The sequence below is a fragment of the Gymnoscopelus microlampas genome (assembly GCF_963454915.1).
Source record: "Gymnoscopelus microlampas genome assembly, chromosome: 3".
Lineage (NCBI taxonomy): Eukaryota > Metazoa > Chordata > Actinopteri > Myctophiformes > Myctophidae > Gymnoscopelus > Gymnoscopelus microlampas.
The window spans coordinates 59956798-59984270 of record NC_139940.1 but is presented as its reverse complement, the minus strand read 5'-3'; the positions used below and the strand labels follow the sequence as shown (position 1 = coordinate 59984270).

Genomic DNA, 27473 nt, shown 5'->3' with positions numbered 1-27473 from the left:
CTGATTGGTTATCTGAATGATTATGTCTTCTTTTGTTTGGTTAATGTATTGGGTCTAAATATTGATTTTGATGATGTTAATTATTAGTGCATGTATGTATGTGTGCATGTGTATGTGCATGTGTATGTATGTATATATGTATATACATGTACAGATAGAAAGATATATTATTCTTTTTTTGTACTTGATTGGGTTTTAGATTGGTATTACTGTATTTTAGAAAAGCTTCCTGTGGACAGGTGTTGAAAATTAGCACTCGTGCTATATACACTGTAAACAATGCATCTGGTTTTGTCCAATGTAATTGTGATGTCCATATCAAATAAATAAAACATAACATAACATAACATAACATAACATAACATAACATAACAATGGACATAACTGCGTCACTTCAGAGGAAACTAAATGGAGCTTCAGAGATGTTTACACACCCCTGGTTATCCATTAGAATGGTGGAAATGAACTAGAAAAAGTGCTCCTCGGAGCGGGTGCAGTACGTTAGTCCGACAGCGCATTCCTCCGACAGCGCAGCGCTCCGACGTTTCAATACTAAACCCGAACCAAACCCGCACCCTAACCCTAACCGCATGCGGATGCCACATAGTCGGAGAAAAGGTCTGTCGGATTATCGCATGCCTCCCCCTCGGAGCACAGGTCTCCGCCAGGTCAGGTAGGCCATTGTGGCCTCCTGGTGGCGCTATAATAGGCCAACGTGAAAAGGGTGCCATTTCTTCTTAGGCCTTGCACGACAATCGGACACTGACTGCATTCATGATTTGAGTCATTTTGTTAAAAACATGTGTTTCGCTAAATTAGACCTGTTGGTGGCGCTATAACAGACCAATTTTAAAAGGGTAGCATTTGTTCCTCAACATAGTGTGAATGTGCGTGCAAAGTTTGAGCGCAATTGGACGGTGCGTTCATGATTTGCGGAATTTTGTTCAAAACAAGCCAATAATGCAAACTTTAGATGTCAATCTTAGCCAATCAGTATGGAATATGAAAAATCAAACACATCCGTCGTGAACACATGACTATAGAGATCATGTGTACCGATTTGTGTGAAATTTGGATAAATTTGGAAGGAGTAGTATAAAACAATGTGTTTTACATAAGTCGGCCTCCTGGTGGCGCTATAAAAGGCAGATGGGAAAAATGCAGGGGAAAGGTTTTTCCTTGACCTCTAGGGAGTGTGCATACAAAGTTTTACACAGATCGGTGTAATTATAGGTAAAAACACAAATCGGCCTGTTATAGCGCCACCATGAGGCTGATTTGAAGAATTTCAAATGGTAGTTCTTCCTCGGCCTAATTGGAATGGGTGTGCAAAATTTCACGGAAATTGCATGCTGTGTTCATGATTTGAGGCATTTTGTTCAATACGGAGCACTCCTGCAAATTTTGGAAGACATTTTTAGCCAATCAGGATGGAATATGAGAAATCTGAAGTTTTGTTCAATGATTATAGAGATACTGTGTACCGATTTGCGGGATTTTTGGACAAAATCTGTAGGAGTACTGTCAAAAAATATGTTTTGCACAAATCGGCCTCCTGGTGGCGCTATAAAAGGCCCATGAGAAAAATTTGGGGCAAAGGTTCTGAATTGGCATCCAGGGAGTGTGTGTGCACAGTGGCGCTGTGATCAAGCCAACGGTGGCAGAGATTAGCTGGTGACAGACGGACACACGGACGGACGGACGGGGTGGAAAACATACTCTCTCGCCATGCCTTTCGGCCTGGCGGAGACAATGATAACAGCCAATGTGAGTACATATCTTTCCTGAAACTGGCCAATTCATGCTACTGTATGTGACTGTGTACCGTCCGGCCCGGCTGGGGGTCGGTCGGGGGAGGTCCATGGCTGTAGGAGCGTTCTCATTACTCAAGGCACAGCACAATCAGTGCGCACTAGATGTAGGCTATACCCAAACACGTTGACATGTCAATCTTCCTTAATAAAACATATGTAGACTAACTAGCAGAAGTAGCCTTGGTCAGGCTGTGTGAGCCTGTGCCTTCCGCAGTTGAGCTGCGCTATAAGATGCAAAGGAGCCTAAATGATAAACAATCATTCTGTGCATTTCTCATTTCGGGTTGGGTTTGTGGACCATCATAACTGTATTTCAGCCTTAGGCTACATCGTATAAATACATTAAGAAAATAACCCTAAAAAAACGTTATTTTTTTTTAAGAGACTTGAGACTCGACTCGGACTCGTGGCTAAAGACTCGACTCGGACTAGACCCTCAAAGACTCGAGACTTGACTCTGACTCGAGGCCAAAGACTCGAGATTCAACTTGGACTCGAGCTCAGAGACTCGTGGGCATCTCTGGCGTGTGCGTGTGTGGCGAGGAGAGCGGGGGAAACTCTTTCTTACTGGCTTTTCATGATTTGTTTGGTCGTATTCTGGTTCTTCATGTCGTAAAATCGGGGCGTTTCGAGAATATTTAAGGGCGTGTTATTTAAATGACGCTCGTTTTCAGACGAGAGATTTATCAAAGCTCCGACCAAATGTACGCTAGGATTGGCTGTATAGGATCGCTTCATAAATGTGACTTTGACGTTGGTGTACGGCCCAAATTTATGAAAAAATATAAGCCGCTTTTTACGCTTCATTGATAAATGAGGGCCAGTATCTCTAATCTCTATAGTCATGTGATCAAGACGGATATGTAAAAAAAAAAGTCTCCATCCTGATTGGCTAACATTGGCATCTAAAGTTTGCAGGACTGGCTCGTTTTGGACAAAATGTCTCAAATCATGAATCCGATTGCCGTGAAAGTTCACACACGCCTGTTTTAGAGCCACCAGCAGGACATTATGCCAAACACTTTTCCCCGATTACTCCTACAGATCTTGTCCAAATATCATGCGAATCTCTTTAGTTATGTCATTAAGATTAACCTGTCAGATTTTTCGTATTTCATCCTGATTGGCTAAGATTGACATCTAAAGTTTGCAGGAGTGTCCCGTTTTAAACACAATTTCTCAAACCTTGAATGCAGCCTCCGACTGCTATGGAAGTTTGCACTCCTACTTGCTTGATGAAGACATGCCACCATACATTTTTCAATATAGAATCCACTCACCTAACTAATGCTAACTTTGAACAGGTTTAGCTCATGAACTGTTTCACCTACAGCCATGAAACTTCATTGCACATACAGTATGCTCCACTAACAACTTTGCTGCTTTGACCTACGACCTCTGAACCTTAGCCATTTTGAATTGTATGAAATGCATTTCTCCTCCTGGTATTTTTGAGCAACTGCATAAAACACACAGATAGTGGACCAATATCTAAACACCCAGTTGGAGAGACTTGTGATTTGTATATGAAAAAAATAAGCCTCCATGAGCCAACCAGGGGAGCCCGCCTGGGGAGCTCCCAGGCAGGCTCCCTGACCACTCAGCTATGGCCGCCCGTAACGTAATGTGTGAGGGATTTCCTAGTCAAACAGGGGTATGACGCATGACAGTAGGCAAAACTTAGACCGGGCTGTTGTGTAGAGAGGACACCAGGGAAACAGAAGGTCACAGGTTTGATTCCAGGCCCAGCCTAAACCTACTGGCCAGGAATAGCAATGAAAAGATATAGCTTGATTAGAATAGTACAATTGTTTCTGTTGTGTAGATGCAACAGAGAAACTGGCAAACTTCTTGATAACTGAATTTTTAACAAGAGTTTGAAATCTGCCTATTATAAGCAACATACATTTGAAAATCTACAATCCCTCAGAACTCTGCTCAGCTGTTTCCAATGTTCATGTGTTAATTGCACAGTCTTTTTATCTGAAGTACAGTCTATTATGTTTCTATGGCTTATTGCGCATATTGCATATTGCATATCTTGGCCAGTTGACCCCCGTATTGTTGCTTGCAGCTATATATTTTTTAAACGTCTGTGCTCCAGACGTTCTGACAGCTTCTCCCTCGCTCAGCGGGGGAGAAGGTGTCCCCCGCTCAACATTTCAATCATTTCAATCCCACTCAAACCTCACATGGCGGCTATAGCGATTTCATTTGGTTTAGGCTACAGGCAGGTACATTATAATATACTAGACCAGACCCGTAGTATGTGCAGTTTGGGTTATGCGGAGGCACAGACAATCAGTGTTAATTACACTCTGAGAGTTACGGGTCCATTTGGTTCCATTTGTACACTCTGAGTATACAGAGACATAAGGGTCCATTTGGTTCCTAACCATCTATCATTTAGCTGGGGACCCCCTGGAACCCACTGAAGGACCCCTGGGGGGCCTCGGACCCCACTTTGAGAACCACTGATGTATGGTCAAGGCTAGCCCCTTTCGGGACCCTGTTTACCTTTTTTGTATTTGGGAAGGCGGTATCCAGGGTCCCTTGACGCTCAAAGCACTCTCTCTCGTAGTCGCGGGTACCACTGTATCGTCTCGGGCTAATAGCTCGTCGCTTAGAAGTTGCAGAGATTTCCCAAAGGTACCAAAAAGAGCAATACTAACGCGCGGTTAATCTGCATTAATGCGCTCGGATCGGCGCTGCCGCTGTCTCGAGACGAGACAGTGGTACCCGCGACTACGAGAGAGAGTGCTTTGAGCGTCAAGGGACCCTGGATACCGCCTTCCCAAATACAAAAAAGGTAAACAGGGTCCCGAAAGGGGCTAGGTCAAGGCATGTGTTCCTATGGGCCGATGTCTGCTTAGCTGTGTGAGTTACAACACACACACACACACACACACACGCACACACACGCACACACACACACACGCACACACAGAGTCGCGGACCCCCAGTGAATGCTTCGCGGACCACTTTGGGGTCGCGCACGTAGAGTTAAACTGAGGTGCGGAAAAAGGCTATTAAACTGCTCAAATTTGGGTAAAGTGAAAAACAGGCATCGGTGTTCCGTGCACATGCTGATGGTCAATGGCCATGTGCAAATGCAGATCAATTGCTCCAGGGCCAGGCACTGAGGAGAACCGGGCAGAAGAGATTTGGGGACAGACAGAGCTTTGTTCAATTATTGGAGGATAGGCTATAACTGGGAACGTGAATGTGTAACTTGGAACGGTAACTGAGATCCTATATGTAAAATCTTTATGACAAAAACGTATAAAATAGCGCAATCGCTGTAGCGGTGAGCTTGAATTAGGTACACGAACGGGGTTTAGGAAATGGTTACGCTACATTTACACTCTTGAGTGAAAAATAGATAGCCTATGAATGATTATATGGATTAATGATTATAATGGATAGTCTATATGAATGATTATATGGATTAATGATTATAATGGATAGCCATACAGATGTGCCACTTCAAAACTTCACATGTCCTGCCATCGCCAAAGACAGTAAATTTTCAGGGGATTCCCAGGGCAATAAGAGGGACAAAGAAGGGCATTTAAAATGCTGAATTATTTTGATGATCACTGCTTTTATGATGCTAATTAATTTTCACCTTTCGCCTCATAATGAGTCTGACACCTTCTTAAACACACATTCTTTTGTTCTCATGTATATGGATGTCTGTTGAAGGGAAAAACGGGGGTGTGTAGTGACAACTTCTTTTCAGGGGCAAAACAGTGCATTTTAAGGGCAGAAAAGGGAGGAAAAAAATGCATTTTCAGGGGACTTTCAGGGAAAGAACAGTAACGTGTGAAGTTTTGAAGTGGCACATCTGTACATGAATGATTATAGCCTAGAATATTCACTGGTAGCAACAGAGTGAACAATATTTACTTAAATTACACAGATTCACTTTTCAAGTTAAATGTATGCCTGCTGTCTGAAGCCCTGTGCCAAGACGCGTAACGGCTGGTCGCTGTACCGATAGATACACGGTTCACACATTCATAGGTTAAAGGTTTCAAAAGTTTTAACTGAAAATTCCACTCTAGTGAGCCATTGCAGGTGTTTTTCTCTCACATTTCTAAAGCCTTTTCAACTGCAATGAAAAAAATATAGCTGCAAGCAGCGATAATACAGGGCCAGACATGGAAACTAGAGAGAGAGAGAGAGAGAGAGAGAGAGAGAGAGAGAGAGAGAGAGAGATGGATACTGGAGAGAGAGAGAGAGATGGATACTGGAGAGAGAGAGAGAGAGATGGAAACTGGAGAGAGAGAGAGAGAGAGAGAGAGAGAGAGAGAGAGAGAGGGAGAGAGAGAGAGAGAGAGAGAGAGAGAGAGAGAGAGAGAGAGAGATAGAGAGAGAGAGACATGGAAACGGAATAGATTGATGAGAGAGAGAGAGCGCCATGGAAACGGAATAGATTGAAGAGAGACATGGAAACGGAATAGATTGATGAGAGAGAGAGATGAAAACAGAATGGATTGATTGGACATCTCAACCTATTGCCATTAACAGGAATCAAACTCTCAACCTTCGGACTAATAGGCTGCAACACTACCTATAGTGCTATAGTTTTGTCCAGGCTGATGTTGTCTGTTGAAGATCATAAACTCTTGCCTTCTGTCATGAACCAAGCCAACACTAAGATCACTCGTTCACAAACCATTTACCAATAGAGAAATTGTATGTCTCCTCGCAAACCGAAAACAGTGAAAGCAGCCGATCTACAAGCTCAGAAACACGTTACTATCTGAAAGGTTTTGAGATTGTAGATCGGCTATTTTCAGAATGAAGTATGTCATACGTTGAAAAACGTACTCTCAAATATGCATTTCAGGTTATCTTTACCATTTGCACATGTATTCATTGATACAGTCATGTTGTTTGCAATTCAACTTAAATGAAGTCTGCAAGTGAAGCTTAAACTGACGACCTTGAGATTGTGAGGCACTCATTTAAGGGAGACGCCATTGGACCAACAGACAAGGAACTGTGAAAAAGGAGATCACACAGATGATACAGTTTCACGCAAATAGCTGAAAAATCCTGGGTTTAAGTGTTTTTCAAACTGCTCAAAATTGCGGACAATCTAAGGGCGGAGCTTACTGGTCAAAGCGATAGATGTGTTCCTCATGAGTCAAGGCACAAGTGTAAGCAAGTTTCACGACTTTCGGCCAAACGAGGCATGACTTTTGCCTGTTTAAAGTTTGCATTTTCAAAAAATTGCTATAGCGCCCCCCTTTGGCCAATTGGAGTGAGATTGGTTTCAGTGATATTTGGAATGACTCTCTACATTACTGCAACGTTTCAAAGAAATGTGAGTCTTGCATGTATGTGTTAGGGGCAGATGAATAATTTTCATAAAACTGCAATAGTTAAAATCTATGGAATCCTGGGATTTTGGAGCAATCTGCACGAAACGTTTAACACTTGAACTTTGGACCTCTGCCGACATAATGATGGGAGCGGATTTTCCATAAGTGAAAAAATGCAGAAGTTAGGAGCCAATGGCTGTTTTTCATATAATTCAAAATGGTGGGCGATCTAAAGGTCAGAGGTCAAAAGTCAGACCACAAAAGTTGTCGGGCATGAAGAGACGCGTGTGTGTATCGAAGTTTCATGGTTGTAGGTCAAACAGGGCATGAGTTGTACCTGTTCAAAGTTGGCACTTTCAATTGAGTGCTATAGCGCCACCCTTTGACGAATGAGTGTGAGAATTATTTCTTGGTAGTTTTTCATGAGCATCTACCATATGGCCGAGTTTCGTAAAAAGTGTATGCACGGTTAAGCCAGAACTGGCAAAAACAAGTATTTTTCAAACTGCTCAAAATTGCGGAAAATCTAAGGGCGAAGCTTAATGGTCAAATCGATACGTGTGTTCCTCATGAGTCAAGGCACAAGTGTAAGCAAGTTTCACGACTTTCGGCCAAACGAGGCATGACTTATACCTGTTTAAAGTCTGCATTTTCAAGAAATTGCTATAGCGCCCCCCTTTGGCCAATTGGAGTAAGATTGGTTTCAGTGATATTTGGAATGACCCTGTACATTTCTTCAAAGTTTCAAAGAAATGTGAGTCTGCATGTATGTTTTAGGCGCAGATGAATAATTTTCATAAAACTGCAATAGTTAAAATCTATGGAATCCTAGGATTTTGGAGCAATCTGCACAAAACGTTTAACACTTGAACTTTGGACCTCTGCCGACATAATGACGGGAGCGGATTTTCCATAAGTGAAAAAATGCAGAAGTTAGGAGCCAATGACTGTTTTTCATATAATTCAAAATGGTGGGAAATCTAAAGGTCAGAGGTCAAAAGTCAGAGGGTGAAAGTTGTTCAGCATGAGGAGACGCATACAGATGTGCCATTTCAAAACTTCAAATGTCCTGCCATCGGCAAGACAGTGAATTTTCAGGGGATTCCCAGGGCAATAAGAGGGACAAAGAAGGGCATTTAAAATGCTGAATTATTTTGATGATCACTGCTTTTAAGATGCTAATTAATTTGAGCAACTGGTCAAGGACCTCTTCAAATCACCTTTCGCCTCATAATGAGTCGGACACCTTCTTCAACACACATTATTTTGTTCTCATGTATATGGATGTCTGTTGAAGGGAAAAACGGGGGTGTGTAGTGACAACTTCTTTTCAGGGGCAAAACAGTGCATTTTTAAGGGCAGAACAGGGAGGAAAAAAATGCATTTTCAGGGCACTTTCAGGGAAAGAACAGTAACGTGTGAAGTTTTGAAGTGGCACATCTGTCTGTATGTCTATCCAAGTTTCATGGTTGTAGGTCAAACAGGGCATGAGTTGTACCTGTTCAAAGTTGGCATTTTCAATTGAGTGCTATAGCGCCACCTTTGGACGAAAGATTGTGAGAATTATTTTTTGATCGTTTTTCATGACCATCTACCATATGGCCGAGTTTCGTAAAAAGCGACAGCACGGTTCAGCCAGAACTGCGAAAAGTGGCAGAAGAAGAAGAAGAAGAAGAAGAAGAAGAAGAAGAAGAAGAAGAAGAAGAAGAAGAAGAAGAAGAAGAAGAAGTGACAGAATACTGCCAATATCAAAACAGGTACAGAGCTGAGAGCTCTGTCCCTGTAATAAATCTTTGCCTGCTCTATACATTCAATTCATACATTGCGCAGCGAATAAACAACCAATTACAATAATTTCACATTCTCTATAATCAGTAACATGTTGGTGATACTTATACTTATGTCCTCTTAATTACCATGCCCAGGCTATCATCCTGCGCCCCTTTCCCTACATAGCACCCGGCAACAAAAGAAAAACAAAACAAGAGACCAGCTCTAAAACTGTGATGTTGGAACGTACGGACAATGATGACAGGCCTATCTGAAAACCTCCAAGACACTAGCGACGCCAGGAAAACAGGAAAACAGCCGTTATTAAACGAAGAGCTCCACTGCGCCCAGAGAGCATGAAAAAGGCTTTGCAGTACACCTTGCTGAATCTGATCGAACCTGCCAGCAACGGCTCAGCACGCCTCCTTACTCTCCGCCTCAACACCTCTGAAGGCCCCATCACCCTTGTCAGCGCCTATGCCCCCACACTGTCTGCTACATCTGAGTCACCATCAGGGACGTTCCCAGCCAGGAACAACTCATCCTCCTTGGCGACTTCAACGCCAGAGTGGGCGCAGACCACAACTCATGGTCCTTTGGGACCAATGACTGGTTTGAGTCCAAGTCGTCTGAGATGACCCCTGTCATTACAGCCAAGCGCACCGCCCTCATGGAATATAAGCGGTCACCAAGTGATAAGAACCTGCAGTCTCTCAGGGCTGCAAGGAGTAAGATCCAGCAGACTGCCAGACGCTGTGCCAATGAGTACTGGACACAGCTCAGCTAAGACATCCAAGCAGATGCCTTATCAGGCAATATCAGGGGGATGTACGATGGCATCAAGAAAGCGCTTGGACCAGCCCAGTGCAAGACAGCTCCCCTCAAATCCTCCACAGGAGAGACACAGACGAGGGCCAGCAGATAGAGAGATGGGTGGAACACTACTCCGACCTCTACTCAAGACAAACAATCGTGTCTCCCTCCGCCCTCGATGCCATTACATGCCTACCAACTATGGAGGAACTAGACACAGAACCAACTCTAGAGGAGCTCAGCAAGGCCATAGACAGCTTGACCACAGGGAAGGCTCCAGGCAGCGACAGAATCCCCCCGGACCTGATAAAGTGCTGGAAGACCACCCTACTGCTTCCACTGCATGAGGTCCTGTGTCAGTACTGGCAAGAAGGAGGTGTACCACAGGATATGAGAGATGCAAAAATCATCACCCTATATAAGAACAAGGGTGAGCGAAGTGACTGTAACAACTACAGAGGCATCTCCCTCCTCAACATTGTTGGCAAAGTCTACGGCCGAGTCATCTTGTCTCACCTGCAAAAGCTGGCCGAACGTGTCTATCAGAGTCACAGTGTGGTTTCGAGCTGGAAGGTCAACGGCAGACATGATCTTCTCCCTTAGGCAACTTCAGGAGAAGTGCAGAGAACAGCAGATGCCCCTGTTTATCGCTTTCATTGACCTAACTAAGGCTTTTGATATGGTTAGCAGGGAAGAACTTTTTGAGATTCTTCCAAAGATAGGATGCCCACCAAAATTGCGCAGCCTGATCACATCCTTCTACAACAATATGAAGGGGACAGTGCAGTTCAACAGCTCCTCCGAGCCCTTTGGCATACATACATCATACAGGGACGGGTCCCTAACGATTTCAAAAAAGGAAACCAATTAGACCCTGGCAACTACCGCCCTATTTCTTTTCTTAGCTCCATCTCGAAAGTCATGGAAAAAATAGTATATGAACAGGTCGATAAGTATCTTGCCGAGAAAAATCTAATCTACAAATTCCAATCTGGTTTCAGAACAAACCACGCCACTGACACATGCCTTCTCTATTTGAACGACTCTATCAAACAAGATGTCGACAAGGGCAAATATTGCGGCATGGTCATGCTGGACCTCCAGAAGGCCTTTGACACCATTAATCACCCAATTATGATCAATAAGCTCAAAGCAATAGGTTTTGATGTTACGTCGGTGAACTGGATGAGATCCTACCTGGAAGGGTAGGCAAGTGGTGGAGGCAGGTGGTGGAAGTAAACGGCACCCAGTCCCCTCCCCTCCCAGTGACTTATGGTGTTCCTCAAGGAAGTATACTAGGACCTTTTCTGTTCCTGATATATGTGAATGATATGTCTTCAGCCTGCGACTGTAAACTGTTCCTGTTCGCAGATGACTTGGCCCTGCTAGTCTCGGACAGGGACAGGCTGCAGCAAGGCTGAGAGTTTCACGATCAAAGTGGGTGATGATGTTATCACAAGAAAGGAGGAAATTACGTACCTGGGTTCCATCTTGGAGGCAAACCTCTCCGGTAACAAAAACGCCGAAAGAGCGATCAAAAAGGTCAACCAAAGAACACGCTATTTGTGGAGGATTGATCATCTAGTCAGTAAGAATACTCTGAAGATTCTTGCAGGGGCCCTCATACAAGGTTATTATGATTATGCATGCACTTCATGGTATCACAACACCTCCAAGGCCTTAAAAACAAGGCTCCAAACATCCCAAAACAAACTTGTAAGGCTACTTCTTGGCCTCAATCACAAAACCCATCTAACCCCTGCTCATTTTGCTAGGATTGGATGGCTTAGGGTTGAGGACAGAGTACAGCAACTTGCTATGGGCCTTGTTTTCAAGATACACCACAACATTGGGACCCCCCTGTATTTGTCAAAATACTTCCAAAATGTTAATGAAGTCCATGATCATAACACCAGAGGCAGCTCCACAAATCATGTTCAACCCTTTTTTGGCTCAACAAAGGAAATGAACTTGTTCTCATGCTATTCATCAAAAATGTGGAATGCCCTACCAAAAGGAGTAAAGGAGTGTAAAGCCCTACTCACTTTCAAAACTGCCCTAAAGATACACCTTCAGGAGGCTGCAATTCTAAAATGGCCCCTGTCCAAGTCTTAACCTATCCCAAGTCCTAACCTACCCCCCTACTCCCCCCCCCCTTTCTTTTTCTTCTCTTGTACACATTTTTCACTTTTCATACCAGTAACCTGTAAACTGATTGTATGACATTCTGTATAGTAGTGTGTATATCTGTCTGTCTCTTATATGTCATCATGAATTGTGTGCATGGGGATCTCATCTTAAACAAGCTCAGTGCTTAATGAGTCTTCCAGTTTAGTAGACCTTGTATTGTGAATTTGTTAAAACCGAACAGTTAAGCTGACAGTTAAAACCAAAATGGCAGTGTACAACGCCTGCGTTGTCAGCACGCTACTGTATGGCAGCGAGACGTGGACAACCTATGCCAGGCAGGAGAGAAGACTCAACTCCTTCCATCTGAGAAGCCTCCACCGCATCCTGGGCATATCCTGGCAACACAAAGTGTGCAACACTGATGTTTTGACACGTGCTGGTCTCCCCAGCATGTACACACAGCTCAGACATCGCAGGCTGCGCTGGCTGGGCTATTTGCATCGTATGGAGGACGGTCACATTCCCAAAGGCCTTCTCTATGGAGAACTGGCATATGGGAGGAGAACAACAGGTCGTCCCCACCTGTGCTACAGAGATGTCTGTAAGAGAGACATGAAGGCCCTTGACATCAACACCAAGTCCTGGGAAACTCTTGCATCTGACCGCACAAAGTGGAGAAGTACCATATACCAACACCTCATGACAGGGGGAAAAAACCTGTCAGACGCAGCGAAAGACAAGAGGGCCTGAAGAAAAGAGCGGAACAACACAGACAGACCAACAACCACATACATATGTGATCTCTGTGACCGAGACTGCCACTCCCGTATAGGGCTCTTCAGTCATAAGAGACGCTGCTCCAGACTAGACCCGTAGGATGTGCGAAACCATGGTCAACCCTGACCGACGGAGGCCTATGACATGTTTAGGGCAGTGGTGCTGACACATTCTGCTGTTAGCAGAATCTGTCTTGAGAGATTCGCTTTTAACCAACACATATCACTTACAGCATATTTAATATAAAAGCAGCATTACAGGGGTTAGGCTAGCTTGCCACTTGGGGAATAGACAGGTTGACAAAGATGTTCTTAAAGGAGAATTCCGTTCATTTTAAGTGTTATGTTTGATGTGCGTCAAATCACTTACCAACGTAGAAATGAAAATCGCGTGACTCCACCGATCCCCCTATCGACCCCCACCGTTGGCATGATAGTAGGATAGTGGATAGCCCAAATTCGCCTATTTTAACAAATGCAAAGTCTGTTTTTTTGCTTCTAGTACTCATTGTTGAGTCCCATGATAATGTAACAGGCGCTAAAACTCCGAGAAGCTAACGGCTAATAACAGAACGAGCTAATGCTGGGGCTGCTTATCTCTCTGCATGGCAGCCCCAGGTTGCCAGGTCGGGAGAGAAACCGGCAACCAGTGGTGCTGACACATTCTGCTGTTAGCAGAATCTGTCTTGAGAGATTCGCTTTTAACCAACACATATCACTTACAGCATATTTAATATAAAAGCAGCATTACAGGGGTTAGGCTAGCTTGCCACTTGGGGAATAGACAGGTTGACAAAGATGTTCTTAAAGGAGAATTCCGTTCATTTTAACTGTTATGTTTGATGTGCGTCAAATCACTTACCAACGTAGAAATGAAAATCGCGTGACTCCACCGATCCCCCTATCGACCCCCACCGTTGGCATGATAGTAGGATAGTGGATAGCCCAAATTCGCCTATTTTAACAAATGCAAAGTCTGTTTTTTTGCTTCTAGTACTCATTGTTGAGTCCCATGATAATGTAACAGGCGCTAAAACTCCGAGAAGCTAACGGCTAATAACAGAACGAGCTAATGCTGGGGCTGCTTATCTCTCTGCATGGCAGCCCCAGGTTGCCAGGTCGGGAGAGAAACCGGCAACCAGTGGTGCTGACACATTCTGCTGTTAGCAGAATCTGTCTTGAGAGATTCGCTTTTAACCAACACATATCACTTACAGCATATTTAATATAAAAGCAGCATTACAGGGGTTAGGCTAGCTTGCCACTTGGGGAATAGACAGGTTGACAAAGATGTTCTTAAAGGAGAATTCCGTTCATTTTAACTGTTATGTTTGATGTGCGTCAAATCACTTACCAACGTAGAAATGAAAATCGCGTGACTCCACCGATCCCCCTATCGACCCCCACCGTTGGCATGATAGTAGGATAGTGGATAGCCCAAATTCGCCTATTTTAACAAATGCAAAGTCTGTTTTTTTGCTTCTAGTACTCATTGTTGAGTCCCATGATAATGTAACAGGCGCTAAAACTCCGAGAAGCTAACGGCTAATAACAGAACGAGCTAATGCTGGGGCTGCTTATCTCTCTGCATGGCAGCCCCAGGTTGCCAGGTCGGGAGAGAAACCGGCAACCAGCATTAGCTCGTTCTGTTATTAGCCGTTAGCTTCTCGGAGTTTTAGCGCCTGTTACATTATCATGGGACTCAACAATGAGTACTAGAAGCAAAAAAACAGACTTTGCATTTGTTAAAATAGGCGAATTTGGGCTATCCACTATCCTACTATCATGCCAACGGTGGGGGTCGATAGGGGGATCGGTGGAGTCACGCGATTTTCATTTCTACGTTGGTAAGTGATTTGACGCACATCAAACATAACACTTAAAATGAACGGAATTCTCCTTTAAAGCCAGATTATAAGATTACTCTCTTCTTCTTCTTCTGTCACGTCCAAATAAAAAAGCTAATAACCTTTGCTTTTCATTGTGGGCTGTGCCCGTGTTTGCCCAAGTTTTCGTAAAGTCACTGTGGCCACATGTTTTACACTGTTTTACATCACCAAGTGCGCACAGATCTGCTCTCCGATTTAATCCAAAGATCTAAGCTGTGTGATGTATACATTTTTAGTTAAGACCATTAGTATAAACCCAAGTACCTATACACTCTAGCAATCAGTGCAGCTGGTAGTACCTAATCTGTCAGTCATTGGCTGCTCAGTGGTGCTGCAAAGTAACTAAGTATATTTACTCAAGTACTATGCAAGTGCTTACAATGCACAGTTTAATTAATTGTGAGGTCCTTTTACATCATTTGACAGCTTTAGTTACTTGTTACTTTGCAGATTGTATTATTAATACAAAACCTACAGTAACCACATACAGCTACAATGTGACGCGTTATGAGCTTGTAGATCGGCTATTTTCTGAAAATTGTAGTACTTTTACTTTGGTACTCAAAGTATATTTTGATGCCCCCCCCCCCCCCCCCCCCACACACACACACACACACACACACACACACACACACACACACACACACACACACACACACACACACACACACACACACACACACTTTAAAGGACGACTTCACCAATTTTCAACCTATCTTCATATAATTGGTCCTCACTAATACTCATGATAAAATGGTAAAAATAAAAACTACTCGGTCTGTGTCTCAGAGAAGGGCTGTGGACAGTTCAGAGTCCCGTCTACCAGTGACATCATCAATGGGGAATCCAAGCTAATAGAAACTGCAGGCTTTCTATTCCTGGAAAGTTGCAATGCAATAAAAAATGTGAAATCTTGTTGGAAAAAAAAATCATGCCTAACGATGATGTCACTGGTAGACGGGTTTCTGGACTGTCCACAGCCCTCCCATGAGACACAGACCAAGTAGGAAAAAATTGTACCATTTTATCATGAGTATTAGTGAGGACCAATTATATGAAGATAGGTTGAAAATCGGTGAAGGCGTCCTTTAAGCCATAGTGAAGAGCTAATCTACAAGCTCACTGGAGCCAGGGGGAAGCACCCCGCACCCATCACTCCTGCCCCCTATACCCCTCCATCCCCTTACTACCATCAGCTGTTCAAGCCATTAACTGATGACAATTAGGAGAATGATAACAGGTGCTCCCGATCTGATCAACCAGAGGCAAGTCTGCACCCACACACAACACAAAGACCAAGTCAAACTGAATTTGTGGCTTTAAAGCGAGCCCACATTGTTTCTTCAGGAACAATATTTCTAGTTTAACTAGATACAACTCTTGTTCTAAAAGTCATGTTTTAAAGTAGCAACTGATGAAAAAACATGGTAGAATTATTGGGGATGTGTGGAATTAAACAGACAAATTTACCTTGAAATCAAAGCAAGTTGTATGCTTTAATATTTTGTAATGTTTTTCCATGATTGTTTCTTCAAATTAAATGTCGGTGGAGCATGTCTACCATTATTCGTTGGGTGAAGTAAAAACTAAATACACAGTACATAAGTCAGACAGACAGACAGACAGACAGACAGACAGACGGGTACCTGGACAGGGCTGGTTTGAAGTGCAGGGTTGTGATTGGTGCTTTTCTCCCTCACATGTGTCGACACACTCCGCCTTCACACTATGACACACCCTCACTCTCTCCTTGACTCCGCCCCTTCCGCCACATGTCACAGAACACTCACTCCATGGTGACCACTCCTTCCACTCTGCAGCTACACACACACACACACACACACACACACACACACACACACACACACACACACACACACACAATTAGTCATCCTTTTTTTCAAATTTAGAGTAGCCAATTATTTTGACCCCTTTTTCTCCACAATTTGGTCGTTAAGCAAAGTAATCCCTTCCACTGCTGTTGTATCCTACTGGCTCACCTGCCAGTGAGGAGGACGTACTGTCATATTCCTCCCGTTCAACACTCCCTGATGACAAGCTCCGCCCCCAGTCTGTAGGAAATATGTGCAGTGACAGGGATCGCCCTTCCCGCCCGTCTTCCCTCCCTGAACACGACCAGTTGTGTTCATATAGATGCTCGGTACAAACCAGATGTACGGTGGTGGATTCAAACCCCTACACTCTACGGTGGTGAGCAGGTACTTAAAGGGCAAGACCACTTTGGTAGAGGTTTGGGTTGTGTAGTTACCTTGCCATGATGTAACTCCAAAGGTGGGCAAGAAATAAAAAATAATTGCTCCATTGATTAGAAATTGATAATTCAAAATATGCTCCTCATTGACTTACATTGTACGGTAAAACTTCTCTCAAAGTCACTCTTTTAGCCCAAAAACGAACGCAAACAAAGTCGATTCAGACAATATAGAACATCACCAAACCCAGTACTGTTTTTTTTTGTTTATAAAAATGTCAACTTCCTGTTGATTTTGCATTTTTTAATAAGTAGAAAACCCGGACTGGATCAGCGGATCCGGATCCAGATCTTCAAATAGTAAAATCAACAGGAAGTTGACATTTTTATTAAAAAAACAAACAGTACTGGGTTTGGTGATGCTCTATATTGTCTATGTTTGGGTTCATTTATGTGCTAAAAGAGTGACTTTGAGAGCTGTTTTACCGTACAATGTAAGTCAATGAGGAGCATATTTTGAATTATCATTTTATAATCAATGGAGCAATTATTTTTTATTTCTTGCCCACCTTTGGAGTTACATCATGGCAAGGTAAATACACAACCCAAACCTCTACCAAAGTGGTCTTACCCTTTAACCACTAGTCTTTCTTCTATCTCTATTAATTATAATTGAGACAGACAGCAGGGCAGGTGACAGACAGACAGACAGACAGACAGACAGACAGACAGACAGACAGACAGACAAACAGACAGACAGACAGACAGACAGACAGACAGACAGACAGACAGACAGACAGACAGACAGACAGGTACCTGAGCAGCAGGTGGTAACATTGCAGGGTTCTGATTGGAAGTTTTTCAGGATGTCACATTTAGGGTCTGGCTCTCGTTTATCCAGATCCACGTTACCCAAACACTTCCTGCTTCTGCTTTTGAAGCCTTCACCACACAGCTCTGAACACTGGGACCATGAAGACCACTCAGAAATGGTTCTACGACTGCAAACAAACAAACACACACACACGCACGCACGCACGCACGCACGCACGCACGCACGCACACACACACACACACACACACACACACATATATATATTAAGCCTGCAACGGTTCTCAAAATTCACGGTTCGGTTCAATTCAATATTTTGGCGTCATGGTTCGATACTTTTTCGATACAAAAGCACATGCACGTGGGCACAGCGCGCGTGCATGTGTGACCATTGCGCACGCGCACTTCGTTTCGCGGTTTGGTTTGGTTTGCTTTGGTTTGGTTCGGTTCGGTTTGGTTCGGTTCGGTTCGCGGATATTCCATTTTTATTTCTGTTTTTTATTTCTTTAATTCGGTACAGAAACGTTGCGGGGGGGGGGCTTATTTATTTTGTATCAATCAATTATCATCAACATTGGCCATCATCTTCAGTTTCAAAGTGCTTTATTTATAAATAAAGCACTTACTTAAGTAAGTTTTCACTATAAACCCCTTTGTTTCAGAGGACATATAGACACTAATAACAAATATAATGCAGCTGAGAAACTTAGGTCAACCTCATTATGTACTTGCATAATACATGGTCTTTTGGTCGCAAAAAAACCTAGTCTACTTTGGATCTGATGGCTAGGGTTCTGTGCAGACTGCAGTCCATTTGTAAACATTTGGACCTACCCCTGGTCCAGAACGTTAGTGAGTTCTCTCTAACTCACTAACGCTCTGCACCAGGGCTAACATGGACCCTACCTGGTCGTAGTGTTGTCTGGTTGCTCCTGACATCCTGCCACAATAATTGACAAGCAAACTCATGGAGTCATCATGATTGCATGTGGAGGGTATCCAAGCAGACCCATGGCCCAACTAACTCCAAACTTTTCACAAAAAATCCTCAATATTCTGCCTCCCAGCATACCTGCTTCCCATACCGTTACTGTACTTACAGGATGTACAATTAATACCAAACGCATTATGCCCCAATACTTATGCAAATCACTTCGCCAGCCACAATTTACTTCCGGAGGGTTCTTTGAACAGCCAATCATCATCATCTGCCACAACAAATCAGCACCTTCGTTGCCACATGTGAAACGGGAGAGAAACAAGCGCTGCTGTGGTCTATGCAAACAAGCCCCAAAAGCACGTCCAAATAAGCCCAAAATCGTTTATACAAGAGGCAGACCTGGCAACGCAGGCTACGCCAATCATGTGTGAGAGATCTACAGGCTATGGGGCAGAGACGCTATGTGTCACACACTGTATCTTAGCAACAACCTAAGCGCTAACTCTCATTGGTCGTCTCATGCTGAGGGCAGATCCCAGATCAGCAGTCCAGATTTACTTCCAGCTCAGCAGCCCTGTCATTCATATTGTCAAGACTATGACAATATGAATTGTGCTGGTTGTTGCTGTCTAAAGCACGTATGTGAATACTTATGTCCATTACTGTGTTGCCGTTAGTTGGGTTTAAGGATTATTAGCCAAGAGCTGCCTATAATGGGCCGTTAGCGTGTGGCTAAGCTAAGGGACGGGTAGCGTTAGCATGCGGCTAATGCTAACACTGCTGTCGTGACTCAAACGGCTATGTTAAACAACGCTGCTGTCGTCACTCAAACGGCTATGTTAAACATCTACAACCTGTATGAACGTCAGTGTGGTCAATGTCATCAATGCTAACTAATTAGCCCGTTGAACAGTGTTATTTTGGTGTCTTTTGCGGGTTTTTGTGACACAATGTCACGTCCACATGTGTTATTGTTGGAGCGCCTCAGTGCGACTGCAGAGTTCATGTGCAACCTCTAATAAGTCAACATGTTTAAAAAATCTTTAGAAAACAGCTGATCTACAAGCTCACAACAACTCGCAAAGCCATGCGTGTACAAGTACATAGGGATAAAGTGGTTAATGCAGGTTTTGTAATAATTATACACATCTACAGTTTACTAAAGGAGAATATGCCTCTGAGATGTAGTGGAGTAGAAAATTGAAGATAATCCAGTACAGTTAAAACCCCTCAAATTTGTACAGTACTTGAGTACAAACAAATGTACATTATCTATCTATCCATCAGCATAACACGAATATTCTATCTATCTATCTAACTATATATCTATCTATATCTAGCCTGTCTGTCTCTATGTGAACACATTACTTAATAAAATGTATGATGATTCATTATTAGATAATGATTATAGATAATGATTATACTTGGCCCATGATTATTATAAGATCATAAATCTTAATCAAATATAATTAATCATCATATAAGTTATTAATAATCATAATAAAAGAATCCTAAAAACGAACAGAAAAGAAAAAATTGTGCTAAATGTCGTCTATCGTGACACAGCTTGCAAAATATTGTGATAGTATATTTTTCAATATCGGCCACCCATACGCCCATTCATTCACAACAAACTATATATTGCCCATTTTCACCCAGCCGTTTCGCCATTATATGTATGTATGTATGTATGTATGTATGTATGTATGTATGTATGTGTATGTATATACGTTTTCCACCCGGTTGCTGTTTTTTTGTTTTTTTTTGCTGTGAGAGGGGGAAAAAGCGTGTGAAATGGCAAGTGTGGCGTGTTAAGAGGTTAAATTGCGTGACTCTCACTCTCAAAGGGTGAGACTTGGCAGCTCTGAAAAAAAAGTTTTTTTTCTCCAAAATGTGTACTTTATTCAGCATTTTGTTTTAACATTGAACAATTCCCATCTTCTAAGGCAGGGGGTCCTTGAGGGGGGTTCCAGGGGTTCCCCAGAAAAATGTGTTAATATGGGCATCAACATCAGTTTAACCATTTTAACCCTATAGAATATAAAATTACATTGAACAATACCCATATTCTAAGGCAGGGGGTCCTTGAGGGGGGTTCCAGGGGTTCCCCAGAAAAAAATGTGTTAATATGGCATAAAAATCAGTTTAACCATTTTAACCCTATAGAATATAAAATAACCAATCTACAAGCTCAGCTTGTAGATCTGCAATTTTCCAAAAAATCTAACACATTTGAAAATGTTTGAATATTTCTTAAACAGTCTAACAACAACAATCTTGTATGTCTCTAGCACAACATATTTTCAGATGGGGGTCCACTACCAAATACATTACAATGAATTTGAGGGTTCCTGATATTAAAAGGTTTGAGAACCACTGTTCCATGGTGTATTCTTAGCAGTATTATAAAACAAAAATATCTTATACAAATAAATGTACCTGATGGAGCTACACCTGACCCATTTTCTGCTGTGCATTTTTAGCAGCACATGAAACTAAAACAGCACCTTGTAAAAAGTAAAAGATAAATGTGCTATGATATCTGATGGAGCTATAAATCACCCATCTTCTGGGGTGTATTCTTAGCAGCATAGTACACAAAAACAGGTCCATATAAAATAAATACATCTCTCCGGTGGAGCTATACCTCAACCATCTTCTGGGGTACATTCTTAGCAGCTATTAAACAAAAACAGGTCCATATAAAACTAGAAAAAGTGCTCCTCGGAGCACAGGTCTCCGCCAGGTCAGGTAGGTTCTTGTGGGCCAACAAAGTTTGGAATTCGCCAATCAGGATGATAAAACAATTTTACATGAATAAAATAAAATAACCTGAATTAATAAAAGAATGCCTACTTGTTCAATGCTCACCACAATCTCTGTGGTGAGTGCACCATAGACTCTCTGGCGAGTGGCAACATCCAAGTGTAGCAGAGACTTGAATCGTGGATCCAAAGCGGTGCTGTTGTATAGGTAATCCTGAAGGGATTGTATCTCTGCTCCAGATCTCTGCTCCAGATCCTTCCTGATGGCTGATTTGACATCCCTCACTGCTGGGCAATCATCATCAGACCGTTCCATAGTTTTCAGGATCATCATTTTCAATGGCAGGATCATTGATATGGATGGAGATGACTCAGTGCACATAAGGGTAGTCACAGTTTTCAGGGGTTTCATAACAGTGACGAGTTCTTCAGCCAGTCTCAGGTCATTGTCAGATAATGTCGCAAGGTTTTTAAGATTTTTCTTCACACTCTTGTGTGTCATTGCAGAATACACCGCAGCATGCTCCTGTGACGGCCCTGCCTCACTGTGGCCTGCTAGCTGCCACAGTGCTGTCACCTGCAGAGGGGAGCAGGCCGTCAGCCAATTGGCCCTCCTAAGAGGGGTGTGGCTGGGAGAGTATAAAAGCAGTGCTGCTCCCAGTCTCTCATTCTCTCTCTCTCCTCCATACAGACAGGTTGTCCCTGTCTGTGGGTCCTTGCCTATGTTGGCCTAATCAGTTCTTTTCAGTTCCCTTTTCGCACCCTTATTACAACACGCACACAGCATACTCCACACATCCATACACTGCAGACACCCTGACTACTGACTTGCTCACACCTCACTACCTTATCATTGATTTTTGATTTAATCTTTAGTAATTAGTTAAGAAATAAACATCATTTAAACTGTTTGACTTGTGTGAGACTCCATTTTTGTTATGCAGAACCCTAGTGCATGACAAAATGGGGGCTCGTCTAAAACTTAGGTTGGTATAGTTTGGTATAAGTTAAAGTTAAAATTTGAGCTTTGAATTTGACATTGGTTGAAATTTGTTTGTTTGGAGTTTTCACACAAGTGTTTGTTTGTTTTGCTACTAGGTCCTGGAGACAGAGGGAGCGTTTTGCCCCAGTGTGTGCAGGTTCAACATTAAGGTAAATGTTGGGAGGTGAATGCAGGGCATGGGTTTTGGTGCTTGGTGCAAATCCCTAGGCTGGTACTGGTAGAGTGCTAGTGTTTTGTTCATTTTGTTATTTCCCCTTAGTGGTGATTTTGGGTAGGGCCAGATCCTGGGGGGTCACAATAGGTGACGAGTTTGCTCCACTTTGTTAAGTTTGTGCCGCGCCCTGTGTTCACAGTTCCAACACTTGCATTTCGTATTATTTTTTTTGTAATCTGCACACAAAATGAGCTCAGTTGTTGAGGATTTTGTTAAATCTCCTTCAGTGGAGTTATTGAATAAGTGCACAAGGGACCAATTGCTGTTAATTGCAGGGCGTTTTGAAATAACAGTAAATTAAACTCTGAAGGATGCGGTAAAGGCCAATGTATTGGGGAGTTTGGTAACTAAAGGCATTCTAAAAGAGGAGGAAGTGCAGGAGAACATTCATGAGAGTAATGTTGAGGAGGAGGAGGGTGACGAAGATGATGATTCGGTTGATTCTGATCTTGGGTTTCAAGAAAAGAAAGAACTTTTGGTGCTTAAACAACAGCATTTGGTGGAAGTGGCTAAAATAAAACAGCAAACTGAAATGGCAAAATTGGACGTTGAATACAAAAAACTTGAATTGATTCAACAAGGCCTTCTAACCTCCGATGCATTGCTCTCTCTCACTCCTGAAAGGGGGAGAGGTCCCAAATCCTCTGACATCAGTACAAACTTGAGGCTAGTACCCAGGTTTAACAAAAAGGATCCTGACACATTTTTTTTGTTATTTGAAAGAATCGCAGATGCAAGACACTGGTCTGATGTAGACCGCACTTTAATGTTGCAATATGTGCTCACAGGTAAAGCACAGGAGGCTTTTGCAGCGTTAAGCCCTATTGATAGCATGAGCTACACAAAAGTGAAGGCAGCTGTCCTAAAAATATATGAATTGGTGCCAGAGGCCTACAGGCAGCGGTTTCGTAATTGGAAAAAACAGGACAAACAGTCCCATGTTGAATTTGTCAGAGATTTGACTACACAATTCTCACGCTGGTGTTCATCCTCAGAGGTTCAGAATTTTGAACAATTGTTTAATCTTGTTGTCTTGGAACAATTTAAGAATACAGTACCAGTTAATGTGGCCACTTATATCAATGAGAGCAAAGTAAGAACACCTGCTGAGGCTGCTCTTTTAGCAGATGAGTATGTGTTGTTACACAGGCATAACTACAGTGGTAACTGCAGTGGTACTGATAAGAGGTTTTCTCGTGTAAAGGGTGGTTCAGAGTTCCATGGCAACACGGTTGACAACAAGGTTGAGAACAAGGTGACACCAGGTGCACATGACAAATCAGAGGCATGTCATTATTGCAAGGCTGAGGGACACTGGAAAAACGAGTGTCCAGTCCTTAAATCTAAAGGGAAGTTCACCAGCTCACAAGTGAAACCAGCTGCACTTGCCAACTCACTCAGCCCTGTGGCTTTACCTTTAGGACAGCAGAATGCACTCTTAAAGCCAAAAACTGTTGAGGCATACTTGCCATTCATTTCTAATGGGTTTGTATCTGTGATGGGAAGCGACAAAAAAGTGCCAGTGAAAGTCTTGCGAGACTGTGGATCGATTGATTCTTTTGTACGAGAGTCTGTGTTACCTTTTACAACTGAAACTGATACAGGCGAGAGTATTCTGATTCAGGGAATGGGCATGTTTGTGTTTTCTGTTCCTGTACATAAACTGTCTCTCATTTCAGACTTGGTTAGTGGAGAGGTTCACATTGGGGTGCGGCCCGAGTTGCCTGTTGCAGGGGTTGACATCATTCTCGGTAACAACCTATGTGGCGAACGTGTCTGGGCTGATCAGGTACCAAATATTGTGACTAGAAAGTGGCCTGGTCCTATACGGCCGGACCTTGCATCTGAGGGGGCAGTGGTTTATCCAGCTTGCGCTGTTACACGTGCCATGGCCACCTCAGATTGCAACGTTACGGATCGGGATATGGGTTCTGGTCTATTGGATTTGACTCTACCTGAGCAGTTTAAGTCTATGTCACATGCTGATTTGGCTGCAGAACAGAAAAGTGATCCCAGTTTGCAAGAGATGTTTGGTAAAGTCATGTCTGTTGACAAGGTGAACAGTAGTGCATATGGTTATTTTCTGCAGGAGGGTTTGCTGTTTGTTGCCGTTGCTGCTGTTTGTTGTGAGACAAGACACAGAGCAGAATTACACCATTGCTACTCCAGACAATAGGGAAAAGACTAAACTTTGTCATGTGAATCTGTTAAAGCCCTATTACTCTGGGAAAACTGCTAATGCAGCTCTTTGTACTACCAGGGTAGAGGGGTCTACAGCTATGGGGGCTAATCCAGACGTGGGTGAAATTCCTGATGCTCTTTTACAAGGTAGGTTGAACAATTCAGAATCTTTGAGGAAATTAGACTCTAATTTGGCTTATTTGGATGATGAACACGCTGAGTTGGTGGCTCTTGTTAACGGATATCCTGTTTTGTTTCAAGATGTGCCTTCACGTACACATTTAATTGAACATGATGTGGAGGTTGATAGTACAATTCGACCTATTCGACAGCGTTTCTATCGGGTCTCACCCGAAAAATGTAAAACTTTGAATATGGAGGTTAGTTACATGCTTGATAACCATATCGCTGAGCCATGCAACTCGAGTTGGGCATCACCTTGCCTACTGGTGAGCAAGCCTGATAAGACCTACAGACTGTGTACTGATTATCGAAAGGTCAACGACATCACAAGGCCTGATGCGTTTCCTCTTCCACGCATGGAAGATTGTATTGACGAAGTAGGATCAGCCACTTACGTCAGTACGTTCGACCTTTTGAAAGAATACTGGCAAGTCCCTCTATCAAAGCGGGCGCAGGAGATCTGCGCATTTGTTACGCCGTCTGGTTTATACAAATACAATGTTATGCCTTTTGGTTTGCGTAACGCGCCCGCTACTTTCCAGCGCCTCATGAATAGGGTGGTAGCTGGCTTAGAGGGATGCGCTGTATACCTTGATGACGTGGTCATCTTTAGTGATACATGGTCTGAGCACATGGAACGTGCAAAAGCTCTTTTTGATAGATTGGTCTGGGCACAATTGACGGTTAATTTGGCCAAGTGCGAATTTGCACGTGCAACAGTCAAATATTTGGGCAGGGTGGTGGGCCAAGGTAAGGTTTGCATGGTTCAGGATAAGGTCCAGGCTATAGTTTACTATCCTCCCCAACTGCAAAAGGAGAAATAAGACGATTTCTAGGCCTAGTTGGTTATTACAGATCTTTTTGTAAGAACTTTTCGTCCGTAGCAGAGCCATTAACTCGTCTGCTTAAAAAGAATGTTCTATTTATTTGGTCCACAAAATGTCAGTTGGCATTTACAAACCTCAAGAGTCTGTTATGTTCAGCCCCTGTGTTAGCCGCTCCACGTCTGGGAGACTCATTTTCGCTACAGGTAGACACTTCCAATGTGGGGGCAGGGGCCGCTCTGTTGCAGTCACACAAGCAGGGGGTCGACCGTGTAGTGGCGTTCTATTCACGAAAGTTCAACAGGTATCAATTGAACTACTCTGTAATTGAAAAAGAGGCCCTAGCATTGATATTGGCCCTACAGCATTTTGATGTGTATCTGGGTTCGGGGTTGACTCCACTTGTGGTTTACACAGACCACAACCCGTTAACGTTTCTGAAGTCTTTGCAAAATCCAAACCAGAGATTGATGAGATGGGCGTTGTTTTTGCAGCCTTTTAATATAATATTGAAATTCGCCATATCAAAGGCTCTGCCAATGTAATGGCAGACGCACTTTCTCGTGCATACTAAATATTTAGTTATACCTGGTTTTTGCTTGTCCTAATCTTGTGTTTTCCATAATAGGCTATCCTGTCTTCAACTCTTAAATTGCTCCTGTGCGCACTGGTTGCTGAGGCTGGAGGCAGGATAGCGTGGCGGGTGGGGAAACAGGCTTGGTACATACAGGTTACAGGTATTAATTGGTTTTGCTTTAAGTATTGTTATGGCGGGAAAAAGTGTTTTGGCTGTAGGGGCTTGGAAATAAAAATGTAAAGTCAAAGTAACAAAGTGAAGATTTGGTATTAAAAGTGGTTTTGGAGGCCATGATTGGTTGCTAATTTGATTTGTTTTTCTTTATAGATAATGGATGGAACATAATGTGGTGGAACCCCATTCTTATGGGGGGGGGGGGGGGTGACGGCCCTGCCCCCCTCTGCCTCACTGTGGCCTGCTAGCTGCCACAGTGCTGTCACCTGCAGAGGGGAGCAGGCCGTCAGCCAATTGGCCCTCCTAAGAGGGGTGTGGCTGGGAGAGTATAAAAGCAGTGCTGCTCCCAGTCTCTCATTCTCTCTCTCTCCTCCATACAGACAGGTTGTCCCTGTCTGTGGGTCCTTGCCTATGTTGGCCTAATCAGTTCTTTTCAGTTCCCTTTTCGCACCCTTATTACAACACGCACACAGCACACTCCACACATCCATACACTGCAGACACCCTGACTACTGACTTGCTCACACCTCACTACTTTATCATTGATTTTTGATTTAATCTTTAGTAATTAGTTAAGAAATAAACATCATTTAAACTGTTTGACTTGTGTGAGACTCCATTTTTGTTATGCAGAACCCTAGTGCATGACACTCCTCAATGTATCTTTCCTTCATATCATGAGAGGAATTCCACCTCGTTGGCACATCTTGGACAAGTTTGCGTGTTTGTGTATGTGTGTCTGTGTCTGTGTCTGTGTCTGTGTCATCAACCTTCAGCGCTTCCTGCTTTGTCTTCAACACATGGGCTGCTGTTGTGATTCTGTGAAAGAAGGTGAACATTTTTCTCATCTTTGCTAGAAGATGAGAAACCTGCTGCACTGCCATTCCTTTCTGAGCACCCAGGTTAATGACATGGGCAAAGCAGCCTATTTGTGGCCCCTGCCCAGCAGCTCCAACAGCATTAACTATATTCCTGGCATTGTCAGTGGTCACAGGGATAGTTATATTAGGTCGCTTCAACTTCCACTCTTCCACAGCGTCTGT

General features: G+C 43.2%; 1 protein-coding gene across 2 annotated transcripts in view; it reads right to left on the bottom strand.

Moving 5' to 3' along the window:
• The window catches only part of LOC311042465 (properdin-like), a 72226-nt gene that overhangs the window by 34307 nt on the left and 10446 nt on the right, over positions 1-27473 (bottom strand). For both annotated transcript variants that reach the window (XM_084053212.1, XM_084053211.1), the window contains exons 4-5: positions 17554-17738; positions 16172-16345 (exon numbers count right to left, since the gene is read on the bottom strand). In XM_084053212.1, coding sequence (XP_083909338.1) covers positions 16172-16345; positions 17554-17738 — 359 coding nt within the window. The remainder of the gene's footprint in view (positions 1-16171; positions 16346-17553; positions 17739-27473) is intronic.